At 42.8% G+C, this 20,282-nt stretch overlaps 2 protein-coding genes across 3 annotated transcripts; both read right to left on the bottom strand.

Moving 5' to 3' along the window:
* Nucleotides 1-535: 535 nt before the first annotated feature.
* On the bottom strand, nt 536-18,095 carry LOC127353827 (BTB/POZ domain-containing protein 10). Of its 2 annotated transcripts, none has more exons than XM_051383389.1 (8): nt 17,927-18,095; nt 10,416-10,666; nt 9,946-10,267; nt 8,663-8,765; nt 6,462-6,582; nt 4,195-4,392; nt 3,139-3,249; nt 536-1,976 (listed from the first exon to the last, which is right to left on the bottom strand). In XM_051383389.1, exons 2-8 carry the CDS (start codon nt 10,600-10,602, stop codon nt 1,486-1,488), a joined length of 1,533 nt encoding a protein of 510 aa, XP_051239349.1. In that variant the 5' UTR covers nt 10,603-10,666; nt 17,927-18,095; the 3' UTR covers nt 536-1,485. The 2 variants fall into 2 exon arrangements, with proteins under 2 accessions (XP_051239349.1, XP_051239348.1); XM_051383388.1 differs by lacking the exon at nt 17,927-18,095 and adding an exon at nt 15,495-15,800.
* A 131-nt stretch (nt 18,096-18,226) lies between these two features.
* LOC127353024 (parathyroid hormone-like) lies at nt 18,227-19,750 on the bottom strand. Its single transcript, XM_051381967.1, has 3 exons — nt 19,658-19,750; nt 19,217-19,314; nt 18,227-19,105 (listed from the first exon to the last, which is right to left on the bottom strand). Exons 2-3 carry the CDS (start codon nt 19,297-19,299, stop codon nt 18,850-18,852), a joined length of 339 nt encoding a protein of 112 aa, XP_051237927.1. The 5' UTR covers nt 19,300-19,314; nt 19,658-19,750; the 3' UTR covers nt 18,227-18,849.
* Nucleotides 19,751-20,282: the final 532 nt, after the last annotated feature.

The following is a 20,282-nucleotide window of genomic DNA, read 5'->3' on the forward strand; positions in this document are numbered from 1 at the left end:
TTCATCCAAATCACTCGTTGACACAAACTTCTTACGGTTACTGTGTTCACTATTTGGGTTCATTGTGCAGTTCTGACTATCATATGTAATATCCATAAAATGTGTCACTTAGTCAGGGGTTGTCAGTTCCCTTAAAGAAAAAGGTTGGAAACCGATCAGACATCTTATCACCAGTAACTGCTTCAAAGAGCAGTCTCAAAATGGTGCCTGATACGTGGTGGTAAGAAATGGAGATAATAGATGCTAAGCGTGGTTACATGTTAGCAATAAAATATCAGTATTGACCATATTGTTCATTTAGAACTAATTCATATTGTATAGTCATATGTTTTTAAGGCAAATGAATGAGCATTTTCCTCTCCTCCAGCAGTTCTGTTTTTAGTGGAAGTAATCATTCTATCAAATACAAAGGTTTATAGTGTTCAATCCATATCTGAGGGCAGACCACTTAAATTGACACCAGACGAGACACCGCAGCTTTTGTTACCTTTTAAACTAGATTTAAATAAGGAAGCAACGTCATCTCAGACCAGAGTGTTGTGAATACCATTTATTAGAAAAACATTGTGTTCAGCATCTCTTCTCACATCCTGTGTGCTCACAGCAGTGATGATGAACCTGTGCAGAGCAGCTCAGCCAGGATGCAAACAAGTGAAAACAAGGACTTAATGTAAACTAGGAACCAAATCAGCTGGTTTAAAGAGCAAAGGGGGTGGAACGTTTTCTTAAAAAAAACAAAAAAACGTATATATGTTGTGTAAAACAAAAACCCTTTCAATCAAAGGCCTTCACATGCGCTGGAAAAAGTGAATCTTCACTGCTGACTAGCATCCAAATAAAGGATAAACTATGAAGAGGCACTGAAATCCACTTTCCCAGTGAGGTACAGTATCCCAGCAGCAACACACACACACACTTCATTATAATGTAATACAGCACTCTGTCTTTTCACATGCACACAGAATGCAACTAAAACTCTCCTTTGGTCAGGTAAACAAACAAACAAACGAGAGTGTGTGAGGAGGCCTGCTGATGTGCGTCATCCTTCCTTGGCTGCTGAACAGTTCTCGTTCATTCAGACGCCGCGTCGACTGAGAGAGGCTGCAGCAGAGGTGCAACAGAAGGCAAAGTGGTGTTTTGCCACTCAGGAGGAGGAGGTGAGGGGGACTGTGGGGCAGTGATGGGGGGGGGAGCAAAGTCTGCGTTCACACTGAAAGCAACAAGTGGCCAGAAGTGCTTTAATTGTTGCAGGGAGGTTAAACTGTGTGTGCTTACTGGCTGTTGAAGGCCAATGAGGTTTCTGTGCTTTCTTTGCGTCCCTCCCAGTGTCAGTGTGTTGGTTTTACAATCAATGCTCGGAGAACCATTATGTGAAAGCTGTTTGTCTTTTAGTTTCCGGGCTCTGAACTTAATCTCGGAATAAAGCACTTGCTGCTGTTAGTGTGAACGCAGCAGTGGGGGGAGGGATTCAGGGTGCAGCCAGTCTCACGCAGAGGGTGACGGTGTGTCTGGGTCCGGCTCGTAGTGGTAAGTGGCCTGAGTGTGGCTACTGCCGTGCTGCTGCTGCTGCTGGTGGTTGCTGTGGGCCAGGCTGTGCGGGGCCTGGCCCGGACAGTCCTGAGCCTGCTGGTTCGGGCCCTCGTAGCCCTGCGCTAGCTGAGGGCCAGCGTTGTTCTCCGGCCCGAGCGGTGCCTGGTAGGGGTCGTTGACGCCCGGCGGCTGCGGCAGAGTGTCCAGCTCGTCCACCTGCGGCCCCGTAGGCTGCATGACCACCAGCTGGTCCTGGGGAATGTCTGCGGCGGCCGCAGCTAGGTTGGTTATGGACTTGGACTTGACGCACTGGAAGTCCACGTGGCGGCTCTTCCCTTCCTCCTTTTCCCAGGACATGCGGATGAAGGGACGCTGGACATAGTTGTAGATGACCTCCGGACGACCTCCAGGACGCCGCTTCACCTTCTCTTTATAGGTTGGGTAGCCTGGAGAAAACAAAGGAACCAAAAGTGATCAGAACAACATTTAAGGACACAGCTACAGCTTTACTGTTGGAGTTAAAGGACTGACATTTTGGGAAATACACTTATTTGCTCTCTTGCTGACTCTGTCTGTACAGGAAATATGCAGCACTTTTCTTGGGATGTAACAGATGTGGGTCGTGACTGACTACTACCTACTCCAAAGGGTGATTCACTCATAGCACGCACTCCATTATATCAAAGGATCAAAGGCTATTTATGAGTCAGGGCATATTCATTATGTGCCTTTGGTTTGCATGTAATGCATCAAAGCGAGACTATCAATACATTATTGAACAACTTTCTTATTGCTACTGATGAAGTGTGTATTGTTGAAACATAGTGCTGCAGTTTTATTATCCAGGCCTAGCCCAAAGGTAACAAAATCCAGCTATCGGGACCTGAAGCCTACAAACCCTATGAAATATCTCATTTGTTTAATGCATACAAAAACCCCAGTGTAAAAACAACAATGGGGCTTTGTGCGTTGGAAGATTTCTTGGCCAGGTTGCCAGACAACTGCCGGAGACTCCTGGAAAGAGACTGGTCCTGGCACATAATCCACCTGTAGAACAGCAAACTATTCCTTCAAGTATTTTAACAGTGAGGCACTGCTTGGATTGGACATTTCCTGAAAAGCATGTTGTGAAGAACAAGCTTTTAGAGCGCATTTTATTGGTGGTGTTGTGAAAACTCTCGCCTTGGGTTCAGCCATTAGGACTTTTACAGGGTGTTTACACACAATGAATTCATATTTAAAAAGGTAAAGGTTCCCCGCTGTGACCCTGAGGGAAAGTTCCAGTATTTTTCTTTAACAAGCAAAACTTCTTCCGCGACCCAAAAACGTTCTTCCTTGTAGGCTTGTTTTTGTTTTTTCAGCTCAGAAATGTTCTCAGGGTTTAACAGTGCTGTGTTCAGTGGAGTAGGGCTGCTGTGGAGAAAAAGACAACCCTCACAGAAGTCAAGCTGTGCAATGATAGTTGCCACAGAGAACTCCAATCTTCCAGGACCAAGCTGAAAAATACATGCAACTCTAACCACAAATACATACATTATTCTGATTGTTAATACTTTTTCCTTCAGATTTGGAGGCCGCATAAAAGGAGAAAACACTTTGGCTAAGTACCTTCTATTCCAAGTCGGATCTTTTTCAGTCCCCTGTCCTTCAGCACTGACTTTGCCACGTCTCTGTTCTCTATGTACTTGAAGAAGCGGTACAGTTTGGTGCTGTAGATGACTGTTGAGGAAAAGAGGGACATTGAACACATGAATCCACCGCACGACCTTCAACAACTGAAGTCGGCACTGCCTTAAAGAATGAGGTTTTATTATTGTCAGCAAAAAGACCAATCCTCTCAGTCTCTCAATAGTGTTTGACTTCACTGCCCTGTCTGTGGCTCTCAGCCCACTTGTTACTGAAAAAAAAGATAAAAACACAAATATATAGTTTCATTTTTTTTTAACTAATATGCTCAAACAACTGTAGTTAGCTATTAATACAGGAGGGATTTCCAGTAGTTCTTGGGGACTATTTCCAGCTGCGGATTAATCCACATTCAGGGCTCTGATGAGTATTTGCAGCAGAAGGAAGGTGTATATGTGTGTGTGTTCTCTGTGATGAAGGAACATGCCACCCAGTGCAACAGTGTGGCTCATTGATGTGTTTTTACTTGTTTTTGGTACAACAATGGAGCTCTATGGCACAGAGGAGTGGATACACACAGTTCATTGTTTGTTTGAGTCTTTTTTGTGGGATTTGTTGACAATAACAAATATACACAATATCACCAGACTTATCCTTTAACCACAGCACTCTATTAGCTGTGTAGAAAGTTACTGTGATCTATAAATGCTCCCATTTTCTGTGGATGCTGGCCCAGTTGCTAATATGTTTCTTTACTCTAATAGTATTCTTCTCGGTGTGAAGAACTGTCTGACAAATGGCTTCCAGTTTAATGGCTTCAAATGTCAGAACTATTACTGTGAAAGTGTGAAGAATGAAGGAGCTGCAGGAAGTGTTATGTCACAGTGACCTGCTTTTCATCAAAGCTGGTAACTGGAGCATCACGCAGCTATGAGGCTGACACACTGCTACCAGAACAGGTCACCTGAGCAGCTGGGTTAATGGGTATATATATAGTATAAATAGTATATGATCCGGTATCATTCATGGTGATCTTACTCTGTGAGTACTCTTCTCCCATCTGTGGAGGGTACTCTTCGTCCCAGTCCACCACGTCATCGTCAGTCAGCACCACCACGTGACACTCCCTCTCTCCGCTCTGAGCGCTGGCCACCATCAGCGGCAGCACCATCTCCTCCAGGTAACACTCAAACTGACGCCGGGCCCCGTCGTTAGACAGCTCGTGCATCAGGGCGCCTGGGGAGGAAGCATGAGGACACCGGTGAGGAGAGGATGTAGGATGCTGTGCTGCTGGATCGTTTAATTTAACTCGGAGAGCCGGGGACTATTTGAAGTTTTTAAAAAGATATGTACAACTACAATCAGACTTAAAACTGAAATTTCTTGTCTATTATTCTGTAGGAGGATAGCTTTGATATGTTTTTGATGAAAGCGCTATGGAGCAATCTCTTTATGTGTCCATGTTTTGTGAGTTCTCAGCCATGTGCGTAAGGATGCACGAGCATATAATGGGTCATGTGATACACACGCCTGCCAATGGTTTCACACTTTTCCACTGACCCACAAATGGAGTTTATGCGCCAAGAAAAGCAGCAATGCGCCAAAAAAGGCAAGAAAGAAGAAGACTACTGGTAACTAAACATGGATGAAAATAATGCACGGTTTAAGAAGAACTGGCTTTGGAAATGATTTATGAGGAAAGAAATGCATTAAACGAGAAAGAGAAACTAAAGAGAAACTAAGCTTAACCCTAACCCTTTGTTTACAAGAAAACTCCCCAGGGCACATTGAAGTGACATGTTAACATTGTTTCCTAACAGCAGATCCATTAATTACTGAATGCTGTCAACTTACAAGAAGAACAAGGTAATCAATAAAATACATAGTTTTATTATTATGATGCATTATTGTTACCAAGTAAGAACGCAGGGTTCTGGATGTAAACAGAAACTAGCAATAGTCTGCCCTGCCCTTGTATTTATATAACGGTCTCCATAAAGTTCATCGGCTTGATTTACATGCAAGTTGAGACATATGACTGAAATCACAATATGGCCAATTGCAATATCCAAATCGCGAAGCTGCAATTTTGGATGAAGGTCAAATGTGAGATAGAACAGCTTTATAATGGAGTTCTGTAGTTCTGCTGAGATTCCCTGGCCTACAAATCTGATTCTCCAGATGTAAGTAATGATGTAATATCTGTCAACGTCTGTCCTGTAACCCATCCAGCTGTTCTATCAATAAAGACAAAAGCCCACAAAAATAGATTTAAAATCACAATATGATTTTTTTAGCCTATCGTGCAGCTATAATTTGACTATGGTATAATGTCTTTTTCTGAGCACGGCCGTATGCTTGTGGAAAGTTCTTGCTCTACAGCTGATGATACTCAGGCATTACTGCACATATTATGACCTAAATAGTAGTGGTGTAGGGCTGCTTAAACATAATATTATAATGAAGTCCTGAATGCAAACTCTTAGAATATATAAACAGAAAACATGGTGTGTGCGGCCGTCCTGTGGTTCTATCCAGAACAGAGACTGATTGAAGTCAGACTTAAAAGAACTACAAATTCCTAAAAACCAGCAGCTAATGATGAAAACCACATCCTGTTGGTACAAGAATGAGACCTGCTCTCCTTGGTTGGTTATATGCTTGCATAACAAGCATTAAATCTCACAGCTAATCATGACCTACTTAGAGCCCAACACACACACACACACACACACACACACACACAGAAACACACAGAAACACACAGCAGCAGCCTGTGAGCTGAAGCTGCTCCTCCCACACACACTCTGAGAGACAAACAAGAGGGACAAACATGCACAATAACAACACTAATAGAGACATGCATTATTGACAAATTGCTATTTCCAAAGTGACAGGACGAGGCCACAGGTCCGTCAACAAACAGCTACATCAGCGCGTCTCAATATACTAATCATGTATCTACTGTGCCTACTTTTAGCTCTGACTGAAGGGTTACATTTACAACAACAGCTACAGTAATGTCCTATATCTATCAGTAGTATCACTAACTTAACTTAACTACTAACTTATTCTACACGAAACCAGTCAGTAGCTGCCAAACCCATCGAATATGCACTGTTGTGAAACATATTGCGATAAAAACAAAGCAGGCTATTTGTGTTCTTCTCTCATGCGGTAAAACAACAAAAATAAAAACCATCTGAGCTCCACACTCACCAGAGTCCAGCAACTACATCAGTCTGCAGCACTGCACACTTGAGACAGTAAATAATGACAGCTAAACAGGCAGCGTGTGTACTCACTGAGGTCTCTGCACTTGATGGTGCTGTAGTTGAAGGAGATACAGAGGTAGTCACATGCCTCCCTCAGCTCGGGAATGGAAACGCCGTCAGGGCAGCGGATTATCCCCGACTTGTAGTAATCCTGCCATTTTCAGCAGTGTGCGCGCACACACACACACACACGCACACACACACACATACAAATGAAGAAACAGGCAGAATGGCGGGCATTCACACACACACACAAGCATGGGAGAAAAAACAAGACGCCATTATTGATGCTGCTTCACTCTCACACGCGCGGCAGAGAGAGAGAGAGAGAGAGAGAGAGAGAGAGAGAGAGAGAGAGAGAGAGAGAGAGAGATGGATGAGGAGGAGGAGGGATGGAGAGGCAGCGGTGAGGAAAGTAAAATCCGGCGGACGTCACAAGCGAGATAGAGAGAGGACAGAGAGAGAGGCTAAGAGGAGAAGGGAAGTGGAGAGCAGAGGGTGATGAAAGCAAAAGCTAACAACGTCACTTTCCCTCCCTCTCGCTGTCTCTCTGCAGCCTGTGTCAAACTCAGAGTGGCTGTTTCCCAGGAGACTCAAACACTGCAGCCTGGAAATGAGGAGAGAGAGACTGGGCACACAGGCACCACTCAACTCCCGCCCTGTACTTCTCGCACTTTCTTGTCTGCTTGGGTTTTGTTTAATGCCCACTGACACACACGCTCATGCCAGAATCCATTGTGCTATAACTACAATCGAGCACTGATTGGCTCTTTCTGAGTGCATCACTAAAGGGCTGAGGCAAATGGAGTGTTCATTGCGTTTGCCAGAAACATTTTGGAAGGCACATGTCAACAAAAACTCAGCAGGAATGCTTTCAGGAATATTTTCTATTCACGCTGAAGGACTGTTGACCGAATCATGACTAGTCTACTCGCCTGCAGAAACAAGCTGGCTCCACAGTAGAGGTCGGGATACTAGAGATGGGGATCCTGTACAAGCATTTCCACTCGTGGCCCATCTCTGTACTGCTGCTATGTTTTTGTTTCCCATCAACAACACAACAACATACTGCTGCAATTTCATTTCCTGTCAGCACTAATAAGCACGCTGACAGGCAGTCCCTGTGCACTGGGCGCTTTCAATCAAAGATTTTTCATCTGCACTATATAGTATTTATTATTATTATACATTGTATCCTGACAGGGGCTACATGGTGGAGAGGCAGACATCAAGTGTGGGGAACAAGAGCTGGATGATGTGCAGCAAAGTCTCCCAAGCTGATCAGGCATGTTGCATACTAGACCACTTGTTTACAGTGGTGCCTGCTGACTCAATTCTATGGTACATTATAAGGCTGTAGTGGTGCTGGACTGCATTAAACAGAGATTTTACTACGAGCAAAATGCTATACACATCTTATAATATGAAGCAACTACCGCAAAAACTGCAAAAAAATGTCCACTGTGAATCCAAATCCTCACACAGTGTTGACATTTTCATGTGACTATAGTTTTTCGAGTTTTGACGAAAAGATAATAAAAAGCTGGGCTCTACACTCGCAAAAAAGGACCTCTGTTAGTGATTATCACATGAGTAAAAGCACATGCATATTTTTCTTTACATAGCCGAACTGAAGACTTTCATATAAAACTGAGCTGAACATCCCTGTCAGTACGAGCAGCAATGATGGGCCGATAGTGGAAGAAAAGATTGGCAGAAAGAGAACAGGAACAGAAAGAGAGGTGGCAGTAGGTGTACTGAGAGCTTGTCTGTAATATAAATGGAAGGATGGAGGGAGATGGGTAGTAGGAGACTTAGAAAGTGAATAAAACATTGAGAGATACAGTCCACGTTTCCAAGGATCCTGAACTCGCTGGACCCAAGAGAGAGGAGAGAGAAGAGGATAAAAGGATCAGAGAAATGAGAAGGAGGAGAGGAAAGAAGAAAAGTATAGGGAGAGGTGAGAGAATATGGGGGCAGAGAGAAAGACACTCAGAAAGAGAAAGTGGGACAGTGGGAAGAGGGAAAAGCAGGGATGGATTGAGAGAGAACCAGAGAGAAGATAGAAAGAGCTATGGTGAGCATGAATTCGAGAGAGAAAGACAGAGATACTGTGTACTGTATCTCATGTACAGTACACAGTATCTCTGTCTTTCTCTCTCGAATTCATGCTCACCATAGCTCTTTCTAGTGGACAGTGACACCATCCACAGATGAAGACCTTAACTCACCAGAATGGCTCTGAAGACAGTGGAGCTGATGCCATCGGCCACCTCAAACTCTCCCTTTTCATTGGGCCGTGTGAAGTTGTTGTCCCGCCCAGAACCAAACATCCTGAAAACAAACAACAGGTGAGAAAATTGCTGCTGTTTGTTTGAGCGTTTTTGCCCAGTTTCAAAGCTGGAGCGACACAATAAAGATGTTGTAGACGCTGAAGCCGTGGTTTCAACACTTCCCCCGTATCACAAACGAAAACTGTGCTGTCTCAAAATGAATGTGATCAAAAGAACTGATAATAATAAAGACAGACTAACTGCTATACAAAAACATTATAAATCATCATCAAAAGGTGAATGTTTTCAGACTATTAACAACTTATTAATAACATTCACACGTGTATATATACTACATATACACAAACAAAACATTTTTGCGACAACTATAACTACAATTGGCAGCGTCTGAACTGTATTTTACAGTGAGCCATTTAGGAAATGAAAGGAAATTGTGGCACAAAACAGCAGGAAGCTGTTCCTTCAGCACCAATACAGTTTAAAGTTCCCCTCCAGTCATAAATCAGTGTTTCTTCTAGTTCCTACAGTGTGCTGTTTGAATGCTGTCTGTGCAGAGTTTGACACTAGAAGGATGTTTTCACATTCATCTGCTGAAAGTGGAAAGTTTCTCTGTGCTCACTGAAAATCTGATTTTAAGGAGAGGGGAAAATATATCAGATGCACATTATTGCCCCAAGCACAGTATTTGTGTATATGTTGTATGTCTGGAGGGGATCTCCAGAAGCTTCTGCGTCTATGAATGGCAGACTGTTGATGGAGTGAAAGGTAGTGATTGGTGGATGAAGGCTTTGGGGCTTTTTATTTCTGCTGAAAAAAAGGTTCAAAGCTTTGGGGGCTTCAACCTCAGCAGCACAGTGACATCTGGTGGTTTGTAGAACTTACAAGATATAAGAAGATTATACGACTAGAGCTGAAGCACAACAACTCCTCTCTGATTTTAATACTTTCAGTCTCATATGCGTGCAATGAAAGTCCAAGAATCCTGTGTGTCATTATTAAATCTGTCTTACTTTTGTTCAGAAGTGCTGCCTTAAATGTAGCTGGTATGATGCAACGTGTTACAGTAAATTAATGACTGCATGGTGCAAAAAGCTGCCATTCACAAAATATGAATGTACCTTTTCACAGTCCCAGTGTCACTGTTTTAACTTGTTGTCGTTTTTAGTTCAATTTCATATTCATTTCATACCAACACAAACAATCTACCTCTTGGTCATTACCTGCCCAGCATGGTGTTAGGTTGAGCCGTAAAGATGGTGGGATCCACCACAAATCTTGTATTGTCCACAATGAGTGTTACTCTTTCTCCCAGTCTCAGTCCACTGCGATGCCCCTCTTTACTGCTGAGGTCATACACGTAGATCATGTCGCACAGTCCTTGGCCCAGTGTCTTGGAGTGGTGGTCTGCTCCAGGAGGACCGAATGACCGAGGTATGTGTCCTCCAATCAGGGCCCCTCCAACCTGGGAATAGGGAAGGGAAGCCCTGGGAGGACGTGGACTGGAGGATCTGGAGGACGAGCCTCCGTCGCCACGTTCACGGTCTGTGGGAGAGAGGAGGACAGATGAACGCCAGTGAAGCAATCTTTTAGACGCATGCATGTGTAAGAAATGGCAGCAAAACAATGCTTGGGCAAACTAAACTCTGATATGTGGGCTGTGGAAGTCTAATAATCATGTCTTTTCTCTCACCATGCTGCCGAGTAGGAGAAGTGACATTCCTGATGCAGGGCGTCAGCTGACTCTCCCCTCTCTCATGGGAGGAGTCACGTGAACGGTCACTGGAGCGCCGCCGTTGCTCCCGGTAATGTTCTGCTCCTCCTCTTTCTCTCGCCCCTCCAACGGCACCGCCACTGGCGCCAGTCCCGTAAAGACTCATGGCGCTGACCTGCTGCTGCTGGTGGTCGCAGTCCAGTACTGACAAACCACACTGTTGGTCACTGCTAGAGAGGTGAGAGCACACACAGAGGGACTTTTTAGCTGAATACTGGTTAACACTTTGTTCAAAGTGGACTACACCAAAGACGTTTGGTGAAGCAAGAATGTCATGTGGTCTGACTTTGAGTTATTATAAGGATAAAAGTCATTTATGACAACAACAATTCATATATTTATTCAATGATTTCAGTCAACTTGTTCTTCCTACAGTTGAATGTTGAAAATTAAGTTATAGTTACTGATGTTTAACATACAGTGCTTTTTTTGGTGTTTTCATATATCCACAAATCACATTTGAAAAAGGCTTCTCAAACTAGGGCTGAACGATAGATTGACAGATATTGCGATGGTTATATGATTCACAATTTGTGGGAATTATCAGATCCGTAGGCCAGGGCATCTCTGCAGCACTACATTACTTCATTATAATGCTTTTTTTTGTCTCATCTTTTATTTTTATCAAAAAACTGCAGCTTTGACAATTTGGATATTGCACTTACCCATACTGCAATTTCAATAATACTGGATTAATTGTGCAGCCCTATCCCAATTTTCATAAAAGTAATGACAGAGAAAAAGAAGAGCAGAGATGAAATTGTAATACGCTAAATATGTGCACAAACATTCTCTTCATGGCATGAAGAATGCAGAGAAAGGCTTGGACTGGCTGCTACTCTGGATTTGCTCAGCATCGCTTTCTCTCTGTTCTGCATTTAACGCATTCCCTCCTCTTTTGGTCATTTCATGACATTTTTGGGACTTCCGGTTTGGCTTACACTGTGGTAGGGACACGGTCCAAAATGACCTCATGCCAAGCACCAAATACGGGTAGATTTAGGGTTTGGCAGAAAAATGAATTGGGGTAAATCATTTAAAATCACTGCAGAGAGCCGAGCTTACATCGCTGTGTTTTTTATGTGTACCAGCTGAGAAGAATATGACCCTCACTGTCCACTGTACCTATCGTGATGTCAGAGAAACAAATCAAAGCAGCTTACTACTATTTGGCACTTTCTACACAATGCCGTTTTTTTTAACAGAAACATCTGCGTTACATGTTATTACATATATAAACAGTAAACTGGACTGTACTTATATAGCGCCTTTTTAGTCTTCCGACCACTCAAAGCACTTTACACTACATGCCACATTCACCCGATAACACAGTGATGGCAAAGTCCAGCACAAACAGAAACTAATACAATCATAATAATCATAAAATATTAAAATTCAAATATAATAATAACAGATAGATAGTGACACATTCAACAAGACAAAAAGTCATGTCCATTAACAACTGAAATAGTCAAGATGAAGACCCACAAGAAGCTCACCACATGTGCCGCAGGAGATGGTGGGACCCCTGGCACCCTGACCGCCATTAAGAACTACTCTGTGGCTTCCATCTGTTTGCCACAGTCTCATAGTTAAGAATGAAATCCAAACTGTTATAAAAGTTTAATACTGTATGGTCACAACTTCAAGTCCAAGTGGGATGACACTGCCAATCACTGAGCACTGATGCATGATTTCATGCAACGATGAGATAGATTACTTGGTGCACAGATTACATCCTCTCTAGGTACACTCATGCACTCACAGTTGTGCAGAAAACGCTCAGCGGGGTTTTTTTTGTTGCGTGCTGAGATGTGGAACGCGAAGAGAGCCTGTAAAAAGTCTGCGGTCAACTCATGTGAACCCCTACAAGAGCTGAGTGCTGAACAAACAGGGCCGACACCAGACCACCAAACTCAGCCTGCAGCTACATGCACGCACACCGCCCCAGCCTCCATTAGAGAGTGTACCCATGTGAAAAAATCTGAGCGAGCGGAACCCACTTAGAGACAGGACAACAAACTGAAATGGCTTCAACTGTTTACTTGCTCCACAGGCTGGTTTCTCAGAGATTTTTGACTGATGGGTGACAACCACTCCACCTTGCCTCGGAGCGAGCGGTGCTTCCTGGAGTGGTTCGCTGTAATCCAATGGGGTTTTTTTTCCAGAGACAGACAAGCAGCCCTGAGAGAGCGGTTATATTATCTGGCCTCCATTTCAGAAAGGACTTAAACACACAATCTCGTGCATACATTAATGCACAGGAGCAATGCACGTGCACACACTTGAGGAATATTCAAATAGGTATCAACATAATGAAATACTGCCAGGCTTCTTCCATTCTGTTACTTTCTCTGATGAAACGTTTGATTCAGGCAAGTTGGTAATTTAATAATGCAAAGGCTCAAAAGCACATTACATGATGCTAATTATGCTACTGAGTTTTACAGCCGTATACTGCAATTCTAAATATCCAAAATCAAATAATAAATATATAAAGATCAGCCATATGTATCGCATGATAACAATAACACAGGACTGTCTTAACATACTGTATCATCAATATCATCATCATCAATACTAAAGGTTTTGGTATTGATATGAGAAAGAGACAAATGGTATGAAACCTTTTATAATTACATTATTATTCAGTTGCACTGTGATAAATTACATTCCTGTAGTTACGCTGATGAATGTATCCATTCCACTGTGACAGGGTGGCTGGCTATCTGATCAATAGCTTTGCGCTTATAAGGCAGAAACACATCCAGGTCTCAGTAATAAAGAGAGCCTTGCTCTCTTGAGAGGAGCTGCTATGAAATATGATGATGACCATGTACTGCCGGCTATGGAATCAGAGAGATGGAAAATGGGAGCAAGGAGGGGTGGAGGGACAGAAAGAGAGAGACTTCCTTTCTTTTTATTATTTTATTAAAATGAAGTTAATGACGTGTAAAGAGCCAGAGTAGTGCTTTCTTTTCTGCATAGCACATGACCAGACTAGCTCACTGAGGCAGATTTGGCATGGAGGTTTTATATACTTTTACACAAACAACAAGAAATCAAGTGCATATCAGAGAAGAAATGATAATCTTAGGTCTTTTGTTTCCATACACCATGTCCAGTGAATAGGCTGGCAGAGCTTCAAAGGCTGGTAATGAGAGAAGCCTCCCTGGATACTGGCTGACATCTTAACGCGCCGGATGGCCCGGGTAGGTGGCCAGCTGACCATCAGACTGATTGAGTGGCTAATTGGCTAACTGTCTGGGTGGGGGGACCCAGACAGCCCCGGCCAACATGTAGCGAGACACAAAAAATGATCATCATTGCAGTGTGATGACTGCAAATCACCTTGAGTTCCCTCTAACGCCTAAGCAACACGCAGTCAAGGTCACAGATTCATTTTTGTTTGATGATGCCCTATCACTCTTGTGATGCCTGAGATTATAGACAAACCCTATATGGACACAGCGGATGTAGACATTTACAAAGGATTTGATAACGTCAAGAATACAAACGTAAAGAAAATCAATGCATATGCTGCTAGTTAACTTTTGAATTCTACTCAAACGGGGTAACATTTCAGGAATCCAAGAGCAAACCAACCCTGTGCTTTATCTGTTTATAACATGTCGGCTTCGCAGTATAGCTGCAGACTCTGGCAATGTCCTTGAAGACAAGGGTCACCATAGCAGCTGAGGAAAGGAAGAAATGTGCACACAAAGATGCACGTGTGTGCGCGCGCACACACACACACACACACACACACACACACACACATTTCCCTCTGGTTCGATGTTTTGAGGTGAGCCGTCTGACACGCACAGAGGACAACTTCCTTCAGTCTCTATATAACAGACACTACCTATCACTGACAATGGGAAAAAACAGCATTCAAGGCTAAACATAGGGAGACACAGAACACTAGTCTAGTCCATTATTCATTATAGCATGGTTATACATCATATTGCAACAACTAAGTGACCTCGCTAGATATGATGGACTCTAATATGTTGTGTTTATTTACACTAGTGCCTGACAGAGCATAAATGCGTGTTTTATCTCAAATGGGATTTCAATGCTTGGCCGAAATTGGATAATAAAAACAAAAGCGTGTCTTCCTGCCAAACAGGCAGGCAGCCAGCCAGTGGCCAGACCAGCAGGGTATAGGGAACAAAGGAACTGAGGAGGCAATATTTCACTCAGGGCAAGCAGCTCCTCTCATCTTTCACATGGCAATGCAAATCTACAGCGGCCAAGATTTCACACAGCCAGACAGAACTAGAGGGGGCTAACATTTCACTTGTCCAATTTCCTGTTACTGGGCACCACCCCCTGCCTGATATCACAATTTCCCTGGTCTTTTGCTGAATAGGTCAGTGGCCTGTGGTGCTTACAAAAGCTCTGCGTGCAGGTTTTAACGTGTTAAATACCACTCAAGTTCACCAACTCATCTAAGACACGACAACTTAGACAAAGATGCAAGGCGTCCTGGCAGTCTATTAAAAGCACGAGGTGAGAGCCCTGAGGGGTGAGGGTCCCATCTATTATTTAGGGGCTGCTGACACCGACACACTGACGGGCAAAGACGGGGAATCTGCTCTCTGCAGCAGTCTGGGCTGAATTCCAGCAAAAGGGATGCTGAATATAGGATATAAACAGGGAAATGCCCCCTAATAACAATTACATGTATATCATCCTTACATGTCTTTATTACATTTGGGGAAATATTACAGGAATTTCTCACATCATGTAGCAAAAGATTACTATTACATATCATAAGATCACTATTTACTCTCTATTCACTACCAGAGAGTCAGATGGAGTCCCATCAAGGATAATACAGTCAGTGATTTTCTTTCTAGGTCACTACTAGAATGATTTTAATTACAGTAAATCACACCAGGAGCCGGGTACTAATAGTGTGTACATGTAACACAATGACCGAGCTAAAAAAAAAAAAAACACCCGGTGCTTTGAAAGCGGACGTGCACCTACCGGTCGGTATCCGAGGGCCAAGTGAAGACAAAGCAGCAGGGGATGAGCTGCGGGATGACAGCGGCACAAAAGCCTTGCGCTCCTGCGAACAAAGCGGGCTTCCCGGCTGCTTCAGCATCCTCGCTCATTACTTTGCAACTTCATCAGCATCGTTTCACGAACTCGACCTGGACTTTAACTCGCTAGTAAAATCCACCGCTTCGACCCGAAGCTTTAAATGTGTCTACGAGGGGAGGAAGACGTGCACCGGCTAGTCATTCAGAGTCACCGGAGGGACCTTAAACTGTGAATGGCCGCGTGCTTGACTGAATCAGAGCGATGCTGCCTTCACGTACCCCTCGTAAGCTCCCCCTTCTGAGTGCTCCGTGTGTTAGTGGTGCATTTCATGGACGTTGGTTGTCAATAACAACAGTTCCTTGCTTGTAGCACCAACTGTGGGATGTCTTTAGCGTCGTTTCTCCCAGGGCACACAATTAAACGGCCCATAATGCAAATGTGTGTTTTTATGTCTGAATCAAAATGTTCTACTTGAACACCACTCGAGAGATTTTTTTGTCAGAAATGTAGTTTTAAATATTTTCAACACAGTGGAAAATTAGTATTTTGGAAAGAAGTGTCAATAAAGCTCATGTATTATTCAGGCTAATTATCTATTAATGACAAAGTCATGACAAAGTCATAAATAGCATTTGTTGTGTAAGGGACACATGTTTATTTGCGATTGTTCTCGCCAGATCGGTTGTATCCGTTTAATGCATAAACCCCGAATTTTCCAGAGGAATCACTTGATCTTTTTTTTTAAGTAGGCTCAAACTGGCAACATAACTGCACTATTTCCCACATCACTTGAAGGCCTCATCAAACTGGTACTTATTGAATCGATGCAGTTTTCCTTGTCGAAAAACAAGCATGGCGGGGGGGGCATTAATAAATAAATCTGAGAGAACACAAACTGTACAATATACAAAATGAATATTATAGGCCTCCAGGTATAGGGGGAAATAAAGTTGTTAAATATATGCCATATAAGAATGATGAGCTGTATAATTAGTAATCAAAGACGCCCATATTTAAATATAGGCCTAAAGGATTCTTACTAGGGATGCACTGTATGGATTTTTTTTTCAGCCGATATGATAACCGACAATTACCTGCTTTACCACCTAAGGGTAAGAAGGGTTGAGAGATTGATGATTTACTATTCCATAAATCTGATCTAATCAAATCTTATCGACATCATTGTTGTTAACGCAACAACAAACAAACAAACAAACAAACAAACAACAGGTCTGACTCTTCTGATGTTCCAGTGTAAATTTTGGCTTCATAGCCATAAGACAAACGGTGTGCTGCTGTAATGTATAGTCAATGTCACCTCCATGACACCAGGGGACTCCTTTACACAACATGTAATACCACATCAGCGTTTCCAGGCTGATACCAGAGGCACAGCGCTGAATAACTCTTGCTGTCGTGTACTGATGAGACTTTTGTACATTTTGTAATTTAGAATAGTATCGACAGCATAATCATATCATCTCTTTTACAAAGGTCAACTCCTAACTCCCTCTACATTTTATGATCCAGATGGAGCCATCGATAGCTAACCCCCGGCTTTCACAATAATGCTCACTAGGAATTCAGATCATGCACACAGTGTGGGATTAACCATCGGAGCATCTGTCTGTACTACAGCACCGACCTCTTGACTATCTTACTATCTGTCCACTGGACAACGAAGGCTGTGCTGTTTCTATATCATTTATTATCAAGTGAACTCATTAGTTTACAGCGATTTCAACCCACTTTCTGACTGGATCTTTTCAATATCAGCAGAGTAGTAAAGTTACAGGTCGTAGATCCATCAAACAACGACGATTCCTACAAGTTTAACGCAGATTACCAGAGGGGCTAACATGCCCAGACATGTTAAACCAATTTTGGTTAACGTACAGTTAAACACATAGTTTGTCACCAGCAGGGTGTTAGCTTCATATAGCATCCGTTAACTTTAGCGAAGATACATAAAGTGGCAAATGAAACAGTGATTGATACATTTAACGCTGAGCTATTTCACAACACAAACAAACCACGGCCACATCGGCTGGACGCAGGTTGCAATCAGACAGCAACATTTACTCCCACTACCTTTAAACATTACACCGCTGCTAAACAGAGAGCACTTCAGGAAACAAACTGAGCTGCCGTCCTCGCTTTTAAAGTGTGATTGAGTATGAACTACGATGTCAGAAGCAAGACTTCACCGGACACCCTGCTGTACAGAGACTTTAGAGCAGCTAAGAGGATTTTAGACTTTTTGGTTAGGCTGTTAAATTAGCGTTAGACGCTAAGCTAAACACATCGCCGCGGCTAACATTAACATTAGCTAGCTGGCTCTATCGTCAAGAGTTTAAAACAACTTTTTTATTTACCTCCGTGCCTCACATTGCGATACGACCTGTTGTCCCGGTCGCTGTACATTCACTCAGATACGTGGACGACAGAGTGGCAGCAGTTTTGGTAGAAAGCCCCGGCTCACAGCAGAGACAGGAGCTACACTTGTTTGTGGACTCTTTGTTTTGATTTTGGGAGAGCGGAGATCACGCGAAACATATCGCGAGACAACCACACATCCCAAGGTACAACCTGCCGCGCGCACACAAACAGCTACTATTTCAACATCAATAACCAATTAAACACAATTTAATTCTTTATTTTTTATTGATTCACATTTTACACACATAGCATAGGACCTACGTCTAAAAATAAAACGGCCTATTTTATGCTGGATAAAAACATTTAAAAAAATATATCATTTATTTCTATGTTGATGAAGTGCATAGTCTATTATTAAGCCTAACCTTACAATGTCCGTTTGACGTTTTACAGTCAAAATCCAAGAAAAAAATAAGTTTCATTATAAGTAAGTCTACAGTGTAAAATCATACATTTATACGAAATTGACATGAAATAAAAGAGGAATGCCCGTCGATAAGGGCACTGTCCAATAATACACAGCACTGTTGGTCCGACTCTGTCTCCTTCAGCTTGTTGAAGTAAGCAGCTTTATGAGTGGCTCACAACACCACTTGTTAAGTTAAAGTGCATACACAACGGGGAAGCTTTGCCTCGTCGAGGCTCAGTTTCCCCTTTTATCAGTTCCATAAATATCAAGTTCATAAATAAAATGAAATAAATAAAGTGAAAATGTAGAATAAATAAAATAAAAGAACATTCTAACAATAGACGGACACATCCAGACGTCTTCAAACGCTTTTTCCAAATAGAAAAATAGAAACTAGCCTGTAAACCTCTGTAAAAAGGATGTTGGAAATGTTGTTAAATAAAATCAAAATCATGACTGCTTGGACTTGAGGAGCTTTTCCAAGAGGTTCAGAGCGTACTGGATCTCCTCCGGTGTCAGGTCGCTCAGGTCGGGCAGCTCCTCGGGACGCAGCCTCCTCCTCGTCCGGCCAGCCTCCCCGCTGCTGCCCCGGGCCAGCGCGGTGTGGATGCCCCGGAGTCTCATCTGCAGCCACTCCCGGCGCTCCTGCACCTGCCTGTGCTCCCCGAGGTTGTGCATGAGCTGGACCTCACTCACCGTCCTTTTTCTGTAGGAGCATGAAATATAAGTTTATGTGAGCCTGATGAGGTAATGAACTTGTAGGCCTAATTAGGTGGTCTTAATCTGAAGGGGCCGATAGGAGGAGGGGGGCTGTTACCTTATGGGGCGCCCTTCACAGACAAAGAAGAGGTGTAAAATGCAGAGTGAGATGAAGACGGTTTTATAGTCCAGATTGCGCATGTTGACCTTGATGACCTGTTAAAATAAAAATGAAAAAAAAAATTCAAAATACAACATTTACAAACTTTCAAAAACATGACATATATTGCAAAAAAGAGAAATAAATAACATAATTTTAAATGCCTGACCTTCAGCCTTATGTTAAAATAAGGAATGTTTTAGATATGACCAAAGTCAATAACATTTTTTTACATTGTGTGTCTGGTTTTATCTCGCCATCCCAATATTCCACATATTAAGCATTTAAATATATCACAATATCAGCACCCCCCAAAAAGTTTAATTTGACCAAAATAGATAAAGAATTGAAGTTGAGCTAGGCTGTGTTCGGCTTTAAGGTAGAACAAGCTGAACATACCTCTGATGGTGGCTTCTCTTCAGTCTGATAAAAGAAAAAGTTGTGTACCAGTTGTGGTTTGGTGGTTCACTCCTATCAGTTATGCTATGCACTGGACTCTCCAACTTCCTTTTATAGCCCCCGGGTCCAGCCATTGATGAGCTGCCTTCATTACTGCTATTGATGTCACACCTTCAACTCCTGGAGGGGGCAGGACGGGAATGACAACACCTCCTCTGAGCTTCAGGCTTTCACCACTGTCATACCAGACCAAACTAATGGCTCTGCATGTTGAACTCAAATACCTTCACACTCACACTCACACACACACACACACACACACACACACACACACACACACACACACACACACACACACACCAACATTCCTAAACCTTTAAAGGAATGCCTGCATTTCCCTGACATTTGGTGCCAAGTGACATATCATTTCTCCTACTACAATGTTTAATTGTATGTTGAAATATAAATTTCAATAAAAGTAATCACAGGAAGATTATACAGTAATTTTACTGAACGTGTTTTACATAAGAAACCCTGTTTCCCAGACTATACTTTCCCAAGCACTTTTTAAGCCAAAAGTTCCCTCCACATTTTCAATTTTGCATGCCTCTCTGTTATTTTTTTC

The sequence above is a fragment of the Dicentrarchus labrax genome, unplaced genomic scaffold, assembly GCF_905237075.1.
Source record: "Dicentrarchus labrax unplaced genomic scaffold, dlabrax2021, whole genome shotgun sequence".
Lineage (NCBI taxonomy): Eukaryota > Metazoa > Chordata > Actinopteri > Moronidae > Dicentrarchus > Dicentrarchus labrax.